The sequence below is a fragment of the Pinus tabuliformis genome, chromosome J (genome assembly GCF_031772625.1).
Source record: "Pinus tabuliformis cultivar Carrire ecotype Pingquan chromosome J, CPIR1, whole genome shotgun sequence".
NCBI classification, from domain to species: Eukaryota; Viridiplantae; Streptophyta; class Pinopsida; order Pinales; family Pinaceae; genus Pinus; species Pinus tabuliformis.
The window spans coordinates 1215917743-1215939757 of NC_142295.1; the positions used below are offsets into that span (position 1 = coordinate 1215917743).

At 38.5% G+C, this 22015-nt stretch overlaps 1 protein-coding gene across 1 annotated transcript in view; it reads right to left on the reverse strand.

Annotated features, from left to right (window-relative positions):
- Window positions 1-22015, reverse strand: part of LOC149231510 (ABC transporter G family member 35-like) — a 162191-nt gene that overhangs the window by 33911 nt on the left and 106265 nt on the right. Inside the window, exons 7-11 of the mRNA XM_089379210.1 lie at window positions 11659-11712; window positions 11335-11425; window positions 10938-11239; window positions 10573-10854; window positions 10171-10484 (exon numbers count right to left, since the gene is read on the reverse strand). Coding sequence (XP_089235336.1) covers window positions 10171-10484; window positions 10573-10854; window positions 10938-11239; window positions 11335-11425; window positions 11659-11712 — 1043 coding nt within the window. The remainder of the gene's footprint in view (window positions 1-10170; window positions 10485-10572; window positions 10855-10937; window positions 11240-11334; window positions 11426-11658; window positions 11713-22015) is intronic.

The following is a 22015-nucleotide window of genomic DNA, read 5'->3' on the forward strand; positions in this document are numbered from 1 at the left end:
AAATTCCAGCAATGGTTATGTATCCTGATTTGTCATAACATTGAACTGAATTTCCTAACTGATTTAACAAATATATAGAACATAAAGGGCCAGATTTACTGCTGTCATAATTTACTGTGATAATTCATTTTCAGATCTGTAATTTGGTTGGGAATTATGCCCTATGGACTGAAGCATTTTGGCATTGAAGTACACTTAATTGGTATTTATTTATTTTCTTGGACTAATTAACTGGATGAAGAGAACTGAAGCATTTGCTGCTGTATATTAATATTTTTGATTCATCCCTACAACTGAAAATTCACATGAAATAATCTAGTAAACCTTAAGATTGAAATGAAATTTCTGAATTTGCATTGACAGCCATCTGAGAAATTTGTATAAAGAATGTCAAAACCTATACACAAAATTCTAAATCACTTCTTAAAAACATTAAATGCTAAACTTTCACTAGAGTACTCTTATAATGTGTTTAACGTTGTTCCATTGATTTTAGTTGAAACTCAGGCATCAGCTGCAATTCCTAATGTCCACTGATCATTCCTTTGACTATGCTGCAAATCATCATTCAATGGCCATATGCACCAGCAAAAACTACAAGCTATTACTGAATTGGATTTCTCCCAAAAGAAAGAAACAAAATTAACTCCCGATGGGTGATCTTAGAATTTCAAACACTCCTTGACAATTTTATATATATATATATATATATATATAGATAGATAGATAGATAGATAGATAGATAGATAGATAGATATAGATATACTCTTCAATACATTTAAAATTAAAAATGGATAAATTTATGTATGTTGTATGTAGTGTGTATATGATATCTTTATGTAATGCCATGAAATCATAATATGTGAGGTTCAATTGTGGTGGGCATGCCTTACAATCCTCAGAAGTCAAGTTGAAAATAAGGCAGAGTATAAATCCTAGTGCCCTTCACAACTACACTTGTAGTGTTTCTCAAAACATATTAGTCAAAGAGAATCCCGGGTAGTTTGATGAAATAGATACCCCTCAATGATGGAATCCAACACAAACGCAGAGCCCACTTCTTGAAAAATTGCCATTTTCACTACCAAAAATAAAATGGCATGCAATCATATCATATTTTTATAGCGTATAAATTAATAACTATATTTTTTGCCACCCATGTCTACTATTCGTCCTATTAGAACTCTGTATCTAGTGCATACCATTGGATCAAGAAAATGTTGCATGGCTTTCTCACGACCAATCAAGATGGAGGTAAATATTTTTACCAAGTCAATGAGAATTTACACTACACTCCCAACGATTAAGGAAGCATGGGGATTGTTATCACAAAATCAAGCACCTTACTGCAAAACCTTCACAAGGTGCCCAGACTTAGTGGAATGTTAGAAGTGTTGCCACTGTTACCTTAGCAACAATTTCCCTCATTTTAGTGAAGTATAAATCCAGCACAAGGGAGGCTTCCCTAGTACAACTTAGGACTAAGACAAGACACAATCAAGTCCAAGGCCTCCTAAGTATCTACTCAATTCACCACCAAAGAGTTTGTCTCAAACAAGTCAAGGATAAGGTAGTTACTCAAAGTAAATTCCAAATTTGGCTTGAAGTATTCTAAGACTAATTTAGAGGGTTTACCAAGTATCAATCTCATGCAAAACAATCCCCAAACCACTAGAATTTTAACTTTTCCAATTTCTGTTTCTGAACTTGCATAAAAGGTAGGAAATTATAGTAGTAAACAAATTACAACAACGACACCATTTAGCCCTCAAAATGAGTTATAATATAGTAGAAAATGTGGCTAAAGTAATGAATAAATTTAGGGTTTGTTACCCCTCTATTAGTGGCATTATATAGACTTTTTTAGTTACATCATTCACCACCATTGTAAGTCCAAGGTCACAAGGAAAAGCCTTGTAAAAACCATGTGAGGCCGTGTATAAGGTCTCCAAGACCTATGTCTTGTCAATTTGAGTATGTATTTATTGTGATTGGTTGGACCATGCCATGTCCCTTGAAAGTTTCATCTTGGTGATCTCATCCCTGATAAGATTGAAGGATCATGGGAGGCTTCTCATGAGGACTAACGGTTTGATGGGAGCCTTACTTTCTATAGGGGTGATCACGGTGTATGAACTAGTCTAGCCCATGTGAAGGTGCACCTATGTCATTCCACATGGTTATTGTCTATGGAGTTTGTAGGTGACCTTGGCCTTGGTATAGTATTACTCATGACAACTCTCACAACATGGTAGTCTCTTGTGACAACATTGACGTTTCCCAATGCAAAATGGTCGAGGTGGTAAAAAAGCCAACCCAAGCTTTCCTTAAGAGGGCTGAGTTAGGAAAGACAATGAAAATCAATTTTATGGATGAGATGATGCTTGAACACCAACTTGACGAGGCAAGTACCTAGTCCTTGGGATGATAAGTCTATGGGTGTGATAGATTGGCTAAATCTTGCAAAGGAGTAAGGATATTTTGATGCCCTAGCACAAAACCCTAATTATTATCTTTGTGAGGGATCAAGGTCATTTAGGAGAGCTATTAAAAAAATTCACCAAGGGGATTGCCATTTACATTTCATACATGAATAATGCATACAATGATGATATCTAGATTCCATACAATAGATCTTCAATGATAAAGTCCCAATAGAAAACCCTAGATTATCAATTCATTCCACAAATTAGACATAGAATCAATGATTTATCAAATACAAGGTTTGCTTACAAGACAAAATGCATGTACAATCCTTTATTGATCCAACATAACTTCTCCAATGCCAAGAACATAGCTCCAATAAAAAAAGTTCTCCATAGAACACATCTCTCCAAGATACATGAAGGCCAAAATTCTCAAGGAGACCAAATTATGTCACAAGTGATGAATAGAATTGAATGATCCTCTCCTCTATTTATATGAGGAGGACACGAACTAATTAAGCCCCTAGAAAACAAGTTTGATTGCAACACAACCTTGGGTTACAAGCCAACCCACTAGCATTAACAATAAATTTCCTTACTAACCCACATGTGTGAGACGCTAGCTCTCTAGGGTTGACGTCATGCAAGAAATGTGCTCCAAATGGCATGTCCAAGTGATATGAGATGTCCAAGATGATACAGAAGTACGTAAAAATCAAGATTTGAGGGTTTGCCCTCAAATCCACCTCAATGGATCCTGTGTGGTCCCAAGATCCAGTTGGGGCACCACAAAGTGGTCTCCATGGGTCTCCAACTTCTCAAAGTGACCTCCTCTGCTCCCGTGTTGAGGGCTTCTTAGGTGCAACTAGCCCTCCCTAGTCTATGAAGGTGATACCATCCTCGTCCACACCCTGAATCAGCTGCCATCCATTAATTGGTGTTAAGGTTGGCATGGGGGCTTGCTGGGTCTAGGTGTGTCATCCTGAAGAATCATCAAATCAGCTACAAAGTCATCCAACATCCTGGATGTAGGAGGTTCCCTGGAACATGTGTCATTTGTTGCTGGCAGCTGCTGCTAGGAGGCCCAAGTGTCTCAACACTTCACTTGTTTTGCCAATATACTTCTCTAATGGCTTGGGTAACTGTGGAGAAGGTGCCCAAGGCATTGATTGTTGAATCACTAGACAATCATAACGCATATTCTAGCAAAAGAAATAATTCATTAGGGGCAAAGATCATTATTGCATCTAAGTGAACTAATATTGAGTTTCATGGGCTATTTAATACTTCCAATAAGGATCCCCTTCCAAAATCAGGACCCTGTTCTCACAATGGTGTTTTCTCCCTAGGTAGGAGTGGCTAAAGGACAACCCTATTAGGTGTTTCCAACCCCTAAGGGAAAGTAACATTTCTTTAGCACACCCTTCAATTGATAGGTGTTAGTGAATAATAATGATGGTAACAAAGGGGATAAGACTTCATGGCCAAGTGCCATGGTCAAAGGGACCAGTTGATGGGGGTGTCCACATCTTGAGTGTATAGATGTGAGGAGAGAGCATTCATGGATGCATGATTTTTTTTCTCCAAAGGAAAAAACCGTAATTTAATTTCAACTTTTGAAAAAAAAGGAACAAAATTACATTTTGTAGATGCTAGCCACATTCAATAAGAGCAGCCTCTCGACTTATGTGTTTAAGAAAAACTAAAAACTATAAGAGAAAACATGAGAAGTTAAGTGTTGTAGTAATCACTTAACTTCTCTTTCTTCCCTTTATTTCTTTGAACCTTCTGTCATCCCATTGAGAGTGGGGCAGCTAGAATTATAGCCAAATCACTCATAGTTGTCTTTGGTGGGGGTTCTTTGTTTGAATTAAAAATTTTCGAAGGATGAATTCTCATTGTGCCCATCGTCCCATCCTTTTTGTGTGCCACATTTTTTCATTGATTTGATTCATGGATCGCTTCTGATTTTGTATAATTTTGCTTGTGGGTTGCATTTCCAACATGTACTTGAGTGCTCCCTTATTCGTGGTTTGATGTGTTCTTTGTGATTTCCCCTTATTCATTCCTCGTGATTAAGGGTTCAGAAGGGCGCCATCCTTTTGTTTTGTGGTCTTGCCCCTTTTTCGTTTCAGGTGCTTTTTATCCTAGGGTTATATGTCCTACAAATGTCGTGTTTGGTGACATGAGAAGCATTTGAATTTTAAATTTTCATAATCTAGAAGTTTGGTCCACTGGAAGGTTTTATGTTTTAGCTAAATGCAATCAAGTAGACCTTTACTTAGGTCTCTTTCTACACAAATTTTGGTGAAGGTGATTAACCCTTTCTCCATTCTCTCGAAGTCCATCTTTTTAAATGACCCTAAAGTGTTTCCGATATCCTTGAGAACCTTGTGTTGCCACAATGCCGCAAGAGAAGGGGAAGATTCAGTAGACTTACCCATATGGGCATTGTTGAGATCATCATTGCTGTGGAATCAAAATTTGGGAACTATGGGGTGATGAAAAGCCCTGCATTTCCCCGAAACCAAGGCTCTTCTTTCAAAACTATCTTTAAATCTTCCTGGGTATCAAACTGAACAATGAAAAATCCTTTTGAGCATACGTATATGTCACAATTGTTGGTCCCAGTTGTAAAAACCCATTGATGCAAAGCATCGGCCCTAGGCAAAAACCCATTGAATTTGCAAATCACTACCCTAGATTGAAGAACTAAAAAAAGTTGATTTACCTCTGTTGGGTTTACCTCCATGGTGAACATTTGTTGTTTTTGTTCGACAATGTATGTTCCAAGATTGTATTGTGGCAGATCTGATGGATTAGAAGCCTTACCTCGCACTATGAACCTCTTGGGTTCCTGAATCCCAAAGCACACCCTCGCAGCCTTAAATTCAAGATAATGGTGGAATTTCTTGAAATGTTGTAATATTGTAACTAGGATAGATCCTAAATTGCTTCCCTTCATGAAGAAGACGTTGTATATCTATGGGAAAACCCAACCAATTCTTTATTTTCTACTTGAGATTCACCACAAGATCGAGACCCAAGACCCAAAAAAGGAGGGACTTCCTGTTAAGGGTCTAAATAAAGATCTGAAAGTCCTCCCCTTGTTCCAACTCATCCAACCCTCCACCCAACCCAGATCGATTAGGATATGGGGTTTTTTTCTAGAGGATTTGCACCGTTCTAAAAGTTATCAAGAATGTGTGAGCATGGATCTAAACTTGCGGCCAAAAAAGACCAGAGGAAAGGGGCGATACCTGCTTGATTCAATTTGATAACAGACATAGCTCAAAAATGTCTCTAACAGATTAGGTCATATGCTCAACCAGACATCTTCGGCAGAGAGTCGCCCCCTGCATAGCAGAAGAGAACCCTTTGGGCAAGTTTAATAAATGGAACAAGTAGTCCCCCTTCAACCAATACCTCAGATCTCGCCACCCTGCCATCTGAGGGCATTGATGAAGACAACATTCAAACCACTCCTGAGGTTACTTAGATCAACCTCCGGCCTTCGCCTTGAATGATACTGTGCTTTCCTTCTCCATTCGTCAACAACTGTCGGTTGCCTGGTTCAACCATGTGACTGCAGGCAGCGCATGACAAGAAACCACATGCACTTCCTACGATCGAAACCCTCATACACAAAGCTAGCGCCGTTTTTGTCCCCCCTATTCATTTGTGGATGCATGAGTTACTGACTCGGCCTTTGTTTCTTGTGCGCCTTTTACTTTTTCTTGATTTTTCTTTGTATTATTGCTCATAGCTCAAGGGTTAGAGATTGCTTTGAATGATGTAGCAATTGTATTACCCCTTAATGATGAGTGACTTCATTGGTCGTCGAATTTGGTACATGTAAGGGCTCCTTCTTTTGATGTAAGAGAGAAACATGTGCTAAGGAACTAGGTGATGGCCATAATGGGTGAGATAGAGTTCATGCTAGGCTTTTTCCCACGTGTTAATCTTTATGTCCCCATCCATCTTTTGCATTTTGATTTTCTTTCCTTTTGTTTGTGATATGGCCGTGATATGCTCTTTTTGTTTCTTTTAGCTGCATCAACCTCCTAGGGCAAAGTTTCCAGGCCCTACCTATGTATATGGACATATGGGTGCCAAATCCCAAAGAACTCATGACATGTTGAACCCCAAGAATGGAGGTGGAATATGGGGCTTTTAATGTGTGATGGAAAGTGTTAATTATGATATAAGGGAAGATGGAACTACGCTATCTCAATCAGGGCTTCTCATGTAGTGCCCCTCTTATACCCATTGGGCCATTACAAGAGGTCCCATTGGACTAGGATCGAAGATTAACCCCCTATTTAAGGTGAGAGAACAAGATCATGGTCAAAATCCCTCATTCTTCTAGATCACCCCATAATCCATACCAAATGCCCAAAAACAAACAAGTATAAGCACCCGATTGCAAAATGACCAAAGTACTGTTGGAGTGGAAGCCCACCTTCATTGACGTGCTCATGCTAGATGAGTAAGAAGCAAATGGTTGTTGTAGGTGACAAAGATATATGGCATATCATCAGCTAGTGGAGCCTATCTAGGGTTGTTGGTTGCATGGCTAGCTGACTAGCTATCAAGAATAGGAGAAAAATTTTCTCCTATGGGGTTACCCATTTTGGTTGCAATAGGCCCTTCAAGGAAAGCCGCTACAGCTAGGGTTTAAGCCAAATTCAACTAGGGCTTGAACATTGGAGCTGTTTTGGGACCCTTCACCTTGCTTGACCTTATAACATCAAAATCTAGAAATTTGCATGGTTAAAAGTGTCTCTTTAGGGTTGGCGTCATCAACCCTTGGCAATTCTATGTCTTGTAAAACCCTAATTCTGCATAAAAGCTTCAACTTAGGGTCATTTGAAGGTTTGTCTCTCCATTGGTAGATTATATATTGCAAACAAACCTTTTTCCTTTGCTTGTATGCCTAGATGTGCCATTGTTAAGCTACATCTTGAAACCCTAGGCTACAAGCCTTATCTCATAAGCTTCTTCATAGGTAAGTTATTCCTTATTACAACGAATTGTGGCTTGTTCCTAGTGTGAGGTACCTTGATCTAGCCTCTTAAAGTGTCACCTTGATCCTATCAACCTAGAATACCCTTAGGTGGCATATACTAGGAAGCATCCTTTGTGGTGAAATTCCATTAAAGAGTAGGAGGTGAAGTGTTGAGGTGATAGTGGCATCCACCTCATTATTGTGTTATTGTCTAGGTTTTTCCTTGTGAAGCCTCTCACAAGGCCTACCTTTCTTTGAGGTAACAAAACTCATTGAACTTCACTTAGAGAAGATAGAAACTAAGGCATTTTTTAATTATTAGCACACTTAACAATTTTTCCAGCATCAGCTTATATTCAAAACATGACCTTGTACCCCTTCATCCTGCATTCATTGAGCTAGGAATCTGTTGATTTTAAGATTGAAGCCTATAAAGGGAAAACACTACTTAATTCTATCAACTAATTGAAGCCTATATGCTGCCCATTCACAAATCAATCCTTAAAAATGATAAAATAACACTAATATCATTCCAAGTAGAATATCTAAAGTGGGGCTCAAAGATTCTTGCACCTCACATTACAAAAATCTTCAACAACATCATACAACAAGGGCTCCCCACAGATTGGACAACTACTCTGGCAATACCTCTTTTCAAGAGCAGTGACGTCAATAATCCCTCCAATTATAGGACCATCATGATAAACCCTTTGTTTGCAAAGCTATTTGGAAGCATGCTAGAAAACAAAATAAGCAAGTGGGCAGAAGAAAGAGATAATCGTGCTAAAGGGCAAGTAGGGTTTAGACCTAAACATTCCACAGTTGATCATTGTATAACTTTCAGGCACATCATTGAAAAAGTTTGGGAGAAAAAGGAAGAAGTCTTTTGTTGCTTTGTTGATTTCAGAAAAGCGTTTGACTCAGTTCCTAGGGATAAGCTTTGGCACATAATGGAGGAACTTGGGGTTCCTAAACATTTGAGAGCAGCAGTGCATAGGCTATATGAAGAGGTGAAAGTCAAAATTAGAACTTCAGCAGGCATTTCTAAAAGTTTTAGAAGTGATATCGGGGTCAAACAAGGTTGCCCACTGTCTCCTACCCTTTTTGGTTTATATATCGATAAGCTTGAGGAGTGGTTAAATTCGCAAGGGGGTGATGGTATGTATTTGGGCAATTTTGTTATAAGACTTCTTTTGTATGCAGATGACCTTATTCTGATTCCTAAATCGGCTCTTGGTTTGCAAGAGCGCTTACTATCCCTTGAGCATTTTTGTAAAAGTGTGGGGATGCAAGTCAATATCAGCAAAACGAAAGTAGTGGTCTTCTCTAAGAAAAGAAAGCATAACCCGCATAAGTTCTACTTTGAAGGCAACATTCTGGAAGAATTTGCAGATTACAAATATCTCGGAATTGACTTCAACAAAAATCTAAGCTGGAATGGTTGTAGAAAGAAAAGAACTTTGGGGGTTGGAAAGCATTTTATGCTTTTCAAAATAGGTGTAGAGAGGCAGAATTACGGGATTGGAAAACCACTCAAACTCGTTTTGGGCTTCTAGCGATTCCAGCGATTCTCTATGGTTGTGAACTATGTGCCAGCAATACATCCGACATGCAATGGAGACAAAATGAGAAAATTCAGAAGCGTTTGATTACAAACAAATTTAAGATAAAAAGTGCAGTTTCTTACGGCATCTTGTTTAAGTGAAACAGGGATTGCTCCTATTGAAGCAATTGCTATGGTGCGAATCATAAGGTATTTAAAAAAAATTGAGCAAATGGAAGAGGATAGATGGCCTAAGGTTGTCTTTAATGATAGATTGTGCAATAACAAAAAAAACTTAGATGCAGCAAAATAACAAATGGTTTAGTAAATGGGGTATTTGCTTGAACGTGTGTCCCATAAACAACAAAGAGATAAAATATTTTGTTATGGAAAAGTTCCACAAGCGTACTTGGGATAAGGAGCAAGGAAGAAAGAAAAATTACTATATTGAAGTGTTAAATCCCACTCATAGTCATCAACCAAAAGCATACATAGAGGCCAATATCTCTTGGAGAGCCAAAATTCTTATTGCTCAGTTAAGGACTAATTCTCATCAACTCCGTTGTGAAACAAGGCGCTAGAAAAGACCAAAGGAAGTGTGGGAAGAAAGAATATGCATTTTTTGTTCTTCTGGAAAAGTGGAAACAGAAAAACATTTCATTTTAGAATGTGAGGCCTTCAAAGACAACAAGGAAAGTTATGCAGATATGTTGGCAGCTAGCTCTTGGGATAATCTATTTAGCGAGGGGTTTGTCGAGAAGCAGGGAGCATTTATTTTGAAGCTTCACAGAAAAAAGGCCGAATACATCAAGCAGATGAAGAAGCAATATGTCCCATAAGCTATCTTTAGCCTCATGGATGTTAAAATATTTTTTTTTTTCTTTCCACTTAATTGTCATTTATGGCTACCATTTTAAATTTATTGATCATTTCATCCAATTTTCAAAATAACGTGATATATATATATATATATATATAGTTTTACTGTTTCAAAAAAATTTGGGAATCATATTTCCACGTTATACATGTTTCAGAAATTTGTACTCGTTTCGATAGTTTGTGCACTAAGAGAGTAACATGCAAAGGCTCAAATGTAGCTTAGTTTTACTTTCTTTTTACTATAGTTTAATATCTATAGCAAGTATGGAATGAAGCAACATTCTTAATACTTCAACTAAATAGTAAATACGGACCTGCCAGCTTCAGGGGAGTACCCAATCCCATAATAAGTAATTGATGTCCAAATAAGTGAATCGAACAAGGAGTGCGGAATCTTCAGAAGAAAGATTGGAAGAGTGTACGCCCATGCTGGATAAAAGTAAAGGTCCCTTTGTTTGAAGAACACTGGAAGTCGTCTAATCGTCATCACTAGCTCCGCAAAGCCATTGAACATCATGACCATGAGTGAGAAGAAAAGAGAACCAAGATAATAATTTCCATGATCAAGGTCGACTTGCATGCGTGTCCGAGAGAACATTGTCATCATAATAAATGCAACTACAAGAAGCTGTCATGAAAGATAAAGGCATACGTGAGTTAGTAAAAAATTATACTGCTCGAACAATAACTTAGAAAATCAGGACAAGATGAAATACCTGTATTGCCTTGAAGGCATAGACAAATGAGTTTCTCTTCATAAGTAGCCACTCTCGATCAAAACATGCTTTGAACAACTCCCATTTTCTAAGTGAGTATTTGCTGAAAGACAGGGCAGTTTTGTGGCCTTTGGACTTCTCAAAAGGTTTAGAAAGTTCTTCTGTCAACTTCTGGCCAACATGAAACTGTTTGAATGTCTGAGAAAACTGTTCTGCTGAAATGTATCTATATGGCTTTTCCCTGTCCTTCCAATACTGTTCTTGATCCTTCCTAGAGGTAACCTGCACCACGTCATCGAAACATGTGAGACAATTAATCTCATTGCAGGTCATAAAAAATAGCATGGAGATAGCTATATATTCACCTCCTGCAGAAAGTCTGCAATTCCCTTACGCTCCGGACATTGGAAGCCACAATGCTCAAAAAACTCAAGAGCATGATCACAAGGCCCATGGTAAACTATCTGTCCTTCTGACATTATGATAATATCATCAAAGAGATCAAATGTCTCAGGTGCTGGCTGAAGAAGTGACATGACTATTGTAGCTTGCTTGATGTGCGCAACCTGTTGAAGACACTTTACGATCTGAAAAGTAGTAGAGCTGTCCAACCCAGTTGATATCTCATCCATGAAAAGAGTTCTCATTGGAGACACGATCATTTCCCCTGCAGACAGAACGAATACCATTGACTCTTATTCAAAATCAAATGAAACCCAAACTTCCAAAAGACAGATACAGAGAATCAATCTCAGTCATTACCAGTCGTTACTCTTTTTTTCTCCCCGCCGGAAATTCCTCTTATCATGGCATTACCAATTATGGTGTCTGCACAAATATCCAGACCAAGGATCTACAACAGTAACATGCAGGCAGCAAAACATAAGAACTGGAAAATTGTAAAGAAGAACACCACAACAGATGAAAAAGCATTTAACATGCATGACAGTGCAAAGATTGTTATCAGCGCAGTTAAAAGTTTTATCAAAATACCAAGAATTTAAGGTCTAGAACATCACATAATGCTGATTCTCCATGAATGAAGCATAAGCACGAAAATTAAATGTAGGGGCAATAGCTTTTTACCTTCAAAATATAATCTGTTTGAAGACTTCCTTTCAGACCCTCGATTGCAGTTGCCTGGAAACAAAAGGAGGAACAAGTGAATAATCGAATTTAATAAAGGAAAACAATGCACTCAATTTTATACATAACCACTAGGGGGTTGCACCATGCACTATGAACCAAATGTTTCTAGATGCCTCTCCTGTTCTGACAGCCAGATCTCAACAGTCTCAACGATGTGGTAGTCAACCCAGTATCATGCTGCCCAGGTTGTGAGGGAACGAAGAGAATGCCACCTCAGCTGGTCATGCAGTCCTCCAGCATAGCCATTTAACTATAAAGTTCCTACAATTACTTGGCCAATCTAAGAATATGAAAAGCAGGAGATTGATGACTGGAAAATTGATGTGCCTGAGCTTGAGCTGCAGAACAAGGGATGGGGAAGCGACTGGAGAGAGACTTTGACTACCCACCCAACTCAGGCCTGATCCCAGATGTAGCTTAATCTTTGTTGTTGTTTATCATTACTGTGCAGCCTTTGTGGCATATCAGTTTTGGACTGTTATTAAGAGGCAATATTTTGTACCTAGTTGATTTAGGGCAATTTTGTACACTTCAATGGCATTTATTTCCTTTTGCTGGTGCTTGTGCCTGTGGTACCATCCTTGTGGACATTTTCTGAGCCCTCTCAGTGTTGTCAGACTGCTCTTTTGCATGTACCCTCTTCTGGGGGATTGTTGGGTTTAGTCAGTGACAAAGAGAAGGGTTCAGGGGCTGGAAGTCTAGGAAACTCTTCAAGCTTCTCAACTTCTTTTTAAGTTCTCGGGATCCTGGCCTTTCTCGAGTTCTATCTCCTTCGACCATGGAAGTTCAGACTTCTAACCCATGATCTGATTTAGAAGGTGATGAACTCTTAGTACTGAATCGTGATGCTATCTTGCACTAATGGGTCTACCTATGAAATGTCCTTCCCCATAGGGGTTCAAAGCACCTAGGGATGAAAGTATAATCATCCATGACACAAGAGTGGTGACTTGCTTACAAATCCTAAGCAAGAAAGACATTGAAAGGAAAGGTTTGTGTAAACTATTTTTGTGCCCCTAAAATTGAATATTGTCCACTATGATACTTTAATGGTTTTTCTCCCTAATGTTGTTGATCTCACCTGATCTTAAGGGTATGCTTCAGGTGGTTCATTACTCATGCAATAGAGATCCTTTGAAAGATGAATTGATACCTATCCAGCACCATTCAGAGGGCTTTTTCCTAGTCTTGAGCAAAGAAGACGGTGTAGCCCCAGTGTTGCCCTTTTGAGATGAACATTGGGCTTTGAGGAGCCTCTACATGGTTGTACCCCCCATGATACACCTCCAAATACTAAAACTATAAGCAAGGAAGCAAATGCATCGGCTTATTTGATGATGTGCCTAGATGGACCTAGGACACTCCCTAGTTGGCCTTGACCCAATTTGATGGATATTTCCTTGTTCCAAAGCCCAAATGATGATGGATATCACTTAGATGACTTGGGAGGGCTAGCGCATTATGCCTAGATGCCAATGCTTGCCCTAGAGGTTGCCACATCATCTCTACATGCCCTAGAAGGGTGGTGTGAGCTTCATTGATAATGATGTCATGGTGGAGATGTGACTTGGAGATGTAACCATGCACTTTGATCATTACCTTGGAGTGAGGAGCACTCATGGACCCAACTTGTCACTTGCTTGATCGAGGTTGTCCATTCTAGGGGGAGGACATCATGTTGGAGAGCATTTCTTCTTGCACATGTGGGAGATTTTGATGTATTTTGTATGCTTGAAAGCCATCTTAGACTTGTGACCTTTAGGCCTTGTTGAAGACTCCAAGCAAACTTTTAGGAATTTTTGTTGTAAAATTATGGAAAGTGACTTGGTTTCCATCATATAAATAGACGGAAGTCACTTTCATTTGGGATCTTTACACATTCATTCACTTCTCTATCTCTCTTAAGACATTCACACTGGCCCTCTTGTACTTTTCTCTTGGACGCAATGGATATCTATTAGAGTGAATTGTCTTGGGAGGGAGATTTTTGCACAGAGATACTTGTTTGGGATTGATGAAGTGATTCTTATTGGAATTGTGTAAGTTTATTTCTTTTCTTCCATTTGCATGTTATATTTCTAAAATTAGGGTTTCTATTTGTGCCATATTAAAAAATGCAAAATCTTTCTTGAAACCTTGATTCTTTATATTATGTAAAAAATTGCCTTGCAAGAATCCATCTAAGGAATTGATTCATGCATCCTTTGACCTTAAATATACCATATAAAGAAGTCACTAGGGTTTGTAAGGCACGAATTTTAATCTTCCACCCTCTTCACCCAAGGCCCTCTATCATAAACCTTTCCCTAATTGACTCCATTGCCCAATTGAGGGAAGGCAACAGTCTAGTTGTGGTGATCATCTTAAATTTCTACTTCTTTTCTTGAATTCTTGGTAGCTAGGGTTAGGGTTTGGTTTAAATTTGCATGTTATGGTAATTTTGCATCTATATGCCATTATTCTATTAGTAAAAATTGCATTTAATAAATTGAAAAGGAAAGATCTAGAATTTGTTGCATTTTTATACCTAAACTAGGATTGATGTCTAGGTTTTTTTTATTGTTTTATGAATCTTAAACCATTAAAAGCTTCAAAACTTTCATTTTCCCTGACATATCCCTTGATAGCCTTCACCACTTTATTGAATCTATCTCCTAGAGTCTATTTCTTGGTTGTTATATACTTTTGCATGCTATAAACTTGCATATCATAAAACCCTAGTTTATAGCAGCCCTCTTTTGGTCAATTGGGGTTGGTGGAAAGTGTGCTTGACTATTTGTATCTTTTATCACGGCCATAATGGCCTTGTCACTACCTTCCTCTGTAACCATTAGACCTTATAGCATCCTTGAACCTTTGTTTGTTGAAGATCTTCTTGGGTGTTTTCTTTAAGGATTCCTCCCTTGTGGGGATAAGATCCACCACTATATAATTGGAGAGGGGCCACTGACATAGGTGGCCTAGTGTGGCTTTGCACTAGCCCTGCTAGATTTTGCAGAAATTTCTATTGATGTGTAGCCTCCTATTATTGTTTTATGCATCCTAAACCATTAAAAACTTCAAAAGTTTCCTTTTCCCTAGCATACCCCTTGATATCCTTAGATACTTTATTGAATCTATCTTTTAGAGGCTATTTATTGGCTATTATATGTTTTTGCGTGATGTAAACTTACATATCATAAAAACCCTACTTTATAAAAATCCTCTTCCAATCCACTGGGGTTGGTTGAAAGTGTACTTGATTGCTTTTATCTCTTATCTTGGCCATCAAAGCCCTGCTAGTACCTTCCTCCATAACCATTAGACCTTATATCACCCTTCAACCCTTGTTTGTTGAAGATCTTGTTGGGTGATTTCTTTAGGGAAGCCTCCCTTGTGGGGATAACATCCACCACTAAATAGTTGGAAAGAGGCCATTGAGGTGAAAATGGTGGCTAATCTCTTATTTCCACAAGACCTAGGTTGCATAGTGTAGCTTTGGACCAGGATTGCTAGATTTTGTGGTAACATAGTCCATATAGGTTAACGGTTTTGTACACTTTCCATAATTCTTTGGACCTGAATTCAATCTCTATGCATGCATTTAAAATAGATGAGGAAATAGCATTAAAGGTAGGATTTCAACTTGAAAACAACCCACCTAAAAGGCCATCAACACATGCAATAATGGTGGTGATGGAGTGGGCAAGACTTCAAGGAAGATGGCCATGGTCATGGTACCATCTAAGAAGTACAACACCTCTAAGTGTTATAATGAGAAGAGGGAGAAATCATGAAGGCATGAGTTACCCCTTTCCCTGGCTTGCTTCTTCCACCCCTCTCATGCACCTTTTACTTTAATGATTTATCTTTCTTTCTTTCATAGCTTAGGAGACCCAAATTGCTTTATGCCTTTCCAATACCCCTTGAAGATGTAGCAATTTCTCGTCCATCAGGGTTGGGACATTCTAGAGTTCCTTTCAAATAAAGAATGAGATGTTGAGGAACTGGATGATGGGTAATGAGGGGGGCAAAGCTCATGCTAGGCTTTTGCCCAAGTGCTTACTATGGCTAGCCATATTTTGCATTTTTCTTTTCTTGATTTGTTGCTTCATATGCTTTTATCTTTCTTTCAGCTGCATCAACCTCTTAGGGAAAATTTCTAGACCCTAACTCAAAGATGAGGACAAAGGGTGCTAGCCACTATGACAAATGACAATCAACTCAAAGAGTGGATATGGATAATAAGGAAAACATAGAAAGTGCCAAGTATGGATTTCCTTGGGCATGCTGCTTCAATTGGTGCCTTCTATTAGTGCCTCTCTTGAAGGAAGGAGACCAGGGGAGGTCACACTAGATTAGAGGCAAGGGATAACCACCCTAAGTGAAGCATGGGAACAAGGGTACGATCAAGAGTGGTCAATCATCTAGCTTGGCCTGTGATCCATATTAGTATGCCACAAAACATTAAATGAAAGCATGTGATTACTAAAATGGTTAGAGCACCTTCCGAATGATGACCAAACTTCCTTCCAGAATTATGCCAAATGGGAGAGAGAACTAAATAGAGAATAAGTGGAGAGATTTGATGCAAAACTATTTGTGGGTCATCATAGGATTTCTTGTTTGTTGGATGACAAATAAGGAGAAAAGTTTTCTCCTATGTGTTACCCACTTTTGGTAGGTAACATATAGCTCCAACTTGGGGACATGTGCTCACCATAGACCACATGATCCGTGTGCTTGAACGAAGAGTGCATGAGAATCCTAGTAATCCCTTGTACTTGTAGACCTATTACCTGTACGCTCACAATAACTTGTTAATAGAAATTAAGCAAGGTGTTGATTGTCATTCTTGCGATATAGGGCAATAGTAATAATAAGATGTTAACTAAATAAAAGAATAAAATCTATCTAGTATGAAAGGAAAATCAACATGCAGGAAAGCAAAGAAGGATACAAAAACAATGTTGCAAGACACACAATCCTACTCTAACTATATAGTACTAAGTGGATCAAGTTCCATTGAAAGGGGTGATGTTCTTTCCATCCACTGGTGATGAAAAAGGAACTCCATCAAGGTTTGATATGTAAAAGTAATCAACCCCTAACTTTCCATGGACCTTATATGGGTAAGGGTCATCATCAACAAGGACAAGATCCCCAGCTTGGAAATCCTTTTCTTGCCTCTTGACCTATTGTTTCTTTTTTTTTTTGGTTCTTTGCCTCTTTTCTTTGGAAGGAGATAATTGATTCACTTAACACGCGTTTTCCCCAAATCCTTCAGCAACCTTTAGTTTCCCAAGGATACTAGGCTGAAAGTGTTTCCATGCCACTTGCAAGTTTAAAGCCTCAAGATTATCTTCCTCCTTTGTAGACTCTTTAGGTGAAAGAGGGAAAGGGAAGGGATCATAAGTTGTTGACATCTTTGACTTAGAAAATAATTCATACCCCAATCCTCTATCAATGTTGAAAGTAAAGATGTTGGATTCACATTTATACTAAGAGAGGAGGTGAATCATTATAAGAAAATATTATTTAAACATTCATGAATCATAACCAAACAATGTCACACATGGAACACAAGATATAAATGAAAATTTATTATAATAGATCTTTGTACAAGAAACACCAACCCCCCTAGTTACAAGGTTTGTAGGAACCAACCTACAGTAGACACCAATCCCATCTACTACATGATTTATAGGCATTAACCTACAGGAGACACCAATCCTCTCTGTTGCAAGATTTGTAGGCACCAACCTACAAGGTACACCAATCCCCTCTGCTACAAATATTCATGGGCACCAACCTACTTCATTGAATCTTCTAGTTGACTAGGTCTATAAGTTGATTCTTCTTTCACCAGGGTTGCTTGTAACTACTACCTTCACCAAGTCTACTTCTCCCAAAACTTGTTTTTTTTGGCCTCTTCTCGAGAAAAAAATTGTACAACATGCCACGTATCTAATTTTGCAAATATAATTATGAAATTTTTACTGAGGCACTATTGTATGTCTCCATGGATCTCTAAATTTTTCACATTCTAAAAATTCCTAGAAAATAAGTTATAGAAAACGCTAGACGAACATGTTTGATTCTGATTTCAAGACTATTTAGTAACCTTAACTTCCACATGCATATCTCCAAAATTATAGTGAACCAAAGTATGAATTTTGTACCACATGTGCCTAGAGATCTCGTCTCTATCTCCTCAAGGTTTCACACTTGGAAACATCTCATAACAAAGGTTATAGCAAAAATGCCAAACTAAACTGTTTGAAGTAGATTTCAAGAACATTCAGGAACCCGTTGAAGCCTCAAAAATTGTTGCTACAACATGGGTGAAAACCACTCGGTCCGGACCTTGGTTGGCAGCTCCTTTTGCATTTTGTGTAGTGGCTCCGACTAGGGATAATGGGACTAGTTTCCAAAAATATATTTTGATAGTGTTGATGGGGTGATAAATGATATAACAGGGGAGTGTTTAAGCTAAGTGTAATCTAATCTAAATTATTAATCACATGCATATATCCTAGTTTTAAAACTATCTAACTATAACTATACCCGGGAATAAAAGTAAAGTATGCGATCTACAATAATGTGCTATAGCGATTGGTAATAAAGATCATTCAACTACAATAAGAAGTGAAATTTTTTAACAGTAATTGTTTTGGATAAATAGTTAGCCAAAACGATTGTGAAAGATATATCGCATATAAAATTGTTCATGTATTCAGCATAAAGTTTAGGCCAACACCATACAAAAGAGCAATAATGCTAACGAAGATTCAAACTTTCATACATAAAGCAATTTGAAGAAAAGCTATTGCCTGATACATAAATAAAACAAAATCACAAGATAAAAGTACCATTTGTAATAAGTTATGCTCATGTGTTTCAGCAATATCGACCTAATTCCAACCAATCCAACACCATCTAAGAGTGAAAAAGTGCAATTTCAGTAGATTATGCCAGATAAAAATAAAATAAATCATGTTCCATTCATTTCATCATAACTTCCTCAAAGGTATAGAAGTGCATGTTTTGAAGATTGTTTCTAATAAAAAATTTGGACCTCTCTCTAAATGCATGAGAGGGGTTTAAATACTAAACTATAGATTCTAAAATATATTATTACAAAAAATAGCTGAGGAGGTTTAACCGACCTTCCTCAAATTATGTGAAATGAAACTACAATAGAAATAAAACAAAGTGACTAACTCCTTTGCATTTGATCCTTAAGATCGCAGATATTTGTCATTGGTTTGAGCTGTGTTGGTTGGCCGATCGCAGATTTCTACTATCCAATAAATACGGAATCTGTCAGTGTTGGCACCTTTTTTTGTGTGGAGGTGGTTAGGCATCGCAAGGTCATCCACTGGCTGTATGGCTTGACTAAGTATTGCCAGTACGCTTCCCAGTTAAGCTTGCTCATTTGCCTAATTGCTTCCTCCCTTTCCTTTGTCGCCTGTCTCCACTACTACTCTAGTTGTATGGCATTTGGAAGGAATCCTAGTATGGATTCTGCAATCAGGTTGGCACCATGTAGATTGATAGTTTCAATGACGTTGTTTGTTGCTGTTGTTGCGACCGTTGTTTCCCTTTCTGCTTGCTTGAGCCAAGAATCCCAGTCTACAAATAGAATTTCTTTATGTGATTCCTCTAATTTCGGCAAGTCAGCCTTCCTTCCATCTTCTGATTCCTGCCAGGTGATAAAGTCAGAAATCCTTTTTGAGATTTCATCATACTCAAGCCTCATGTCGACGACTTGGCTTGTTAGCTTATCATTGCTCTCGCAATAAGGACTTAACTGCGAGATTTTCTGGCATAGAAGTTCCTTTTGGTGCATTAATTGGGAGTTAAGGTTGAGTGCTTCTATTATAAACTGATCAATTTGTTGATTGTCCTTATACTTATTTATCATGGATTGTATCTGCGCATCTTTTTCTGCTAGGCTAGCCTGATGTTGTATTTGCATCTGTTCAAATTCCTGCTAGAGCTTGGCTATTTGTAACTTTGCTTGTTGGTTAGATTTTTCTTGCTCTAACTATTGTTCCAATAGCAGAATTTTATGTTCTTTTTCTCTGAGCAGCATTTGGACCTCTGTCGCTTTATCAATAATTGTTGTGGCATAGGCTCCTGCAAATTGTGACAGTCTCGTAAGGTTTTCAGATGTGTCAATGGGCGAATCATTGCAGACAATATCTATTAGTTCATTGTCGGGAGTGGTAACAACTACAACATCCAACTTTCTTTCCTTCCTCTGCCTCTTGACGACAGCTTTGTGGGTAGGGCTATAAAACACATGTAAGGGAGGAATTTCCTCAATTCTCAAAACAATTTCAGAAGTGGGGGTGGTAGGAATGAGCTCTACATCTTGAGTGCTTACAGTTTTCTCCATTGTAACTTCTTGAGTTGATCTGTGTTGTGGAATCTGTACCTTAGATGTTTGTTCTTCTGTATGGAGATTTTTATTAAAATGCTCCCATTCTTTTTCTAAATCAATAACTGGGGGTTTTGCCCACTGGGTGAAGGTAGAGTGAATTTCAGTCTATTTCTTTGCCAAGGTTTGCTCAGTTTCTTTCTCTGTAGTTCCAGCTATGTCCCTTTCGGACTCTTTGTTTTCACTTGCCCCATTTTGGGATTGTTGCTTTGAGTGCTCTGACTCATGGGTAGACTTCTCCTGGGACTCTTCTTCGGAATTATCTTTAGAATTTTCTCTAGAGCTTTCCTCTAATCTTACACTGGGAGTTGGCTCCCTTATTGGTTCAATCTATAATAGGTCCAATGGGACCTTTAATAATCTCATCTCTCTATATTCATGGAAGGCCTCAAGATCATCTAGGGCAAAAAGTAGTGATGCCATATGCTTCACTTCTGAAAATGTCTCTTTTTGTAGGAAGAGGTCATCGAATGCATCTTCCTCATGGGTGAATGTTTTCACTTTCACCATGGTAGTGAAGTCTTTGGCAGTGTTGTTTGGGTCATATTGTCTTCTTGGGAATGTAGGTAGCTTCAGAGACTTCATAATCTCTGCTTCTTTACATGCATGTCCAAAATCGTGTAGTGCAAACGCACCACACTACAATGGAAATGTAGGCCAAATGGCCTTTTTTTGATCCTTTAATCCTTTGCTCAACCCACCTTCCCCTACTGTTTGGTAGGCTATCTCCCTAGCCATTAACTTGTCAGGTACATAGTATGGGAGAACATGCGGTGAAGCAATGCTCCCAAATACTCGATATACGTAAATGTCTCCTCCCCAAACCATATGGCCACAGGTAGGATATCTACTTCAGCTTCTCTAGAAAACCTAGGGGCATTTTTGTTGTAGACTTGTTTATGGATAGGCAACATAACTCCATGACAAATTTTGTAAAAATGGAAAGCGGGTCTTTCACAGTCCACTTCCATCCCATGATAGTAAATTTGGAGCCAAACCAGATCGCATCCATTACATAGGCACTCATGAAAAATTGAGGGTAAACCCTCGAAGAGATACTCCTCTTTCTCCTATACTCCATTATAGCCTTCGCCAAATTATCGGACAAAGTTTGGGCCCAATCCATTATTGTTGCATTTACGGCTGCATCTATTAATGACATCCATTCTGGGGGAAATTTGGTATTATCAGGCTTGCCGAACATTCTACATAGCATGGCTACTGCAAAACTATGAGGGGGAGAAATAGATGATGTAGAATAGATACCCGTTTTATCCTTTTTGATCTTGCCTTCATTTTGCATCTAGGTCTGCATGACATCTATTGGTCTTCATTCTCCTTAGAAAATTTCTTGAGGAACTGTTTGTTGTAGAGCTTATGTGGCTCTGGCAGATTGTACATAAGTCGCAGGTTGTCCGGTGAAAAAGATCCCATAACCTCCTGCCTGCTATTCTTAAATTCTCTGTCTGAGACATCCACCTGATCAATAATCCATATGGAATCATCTTTGGTCTCACGGCTATGCGGTGCAGAATTGAGCATGCCATCTCGAAGATGGAGGCGTCTGAGGAAACATGACCATCGGTTGTGGCCATTGTTACCAGAGGTCTTGGTTTCTCTTCTTCTAATAAATAATACATGGTTTCCCATATAGAGGTTCCTTCGTCTCTACTGCATGTAGTATCAGAGAATAAAGGGGTCATTTCTGATTTCTCATACGTGATTGCCTTGCCCCTCTTTGCCATTGCTCCCAATGACTCTTTCTGTGGATTTTTCCTGAAAATGGAGCAAAACAGAAGCTATCGGATATACAGAGATAATAATGAATATAAGAATGAATGATGCAGATAACTTTGAAAAGGTGACAAG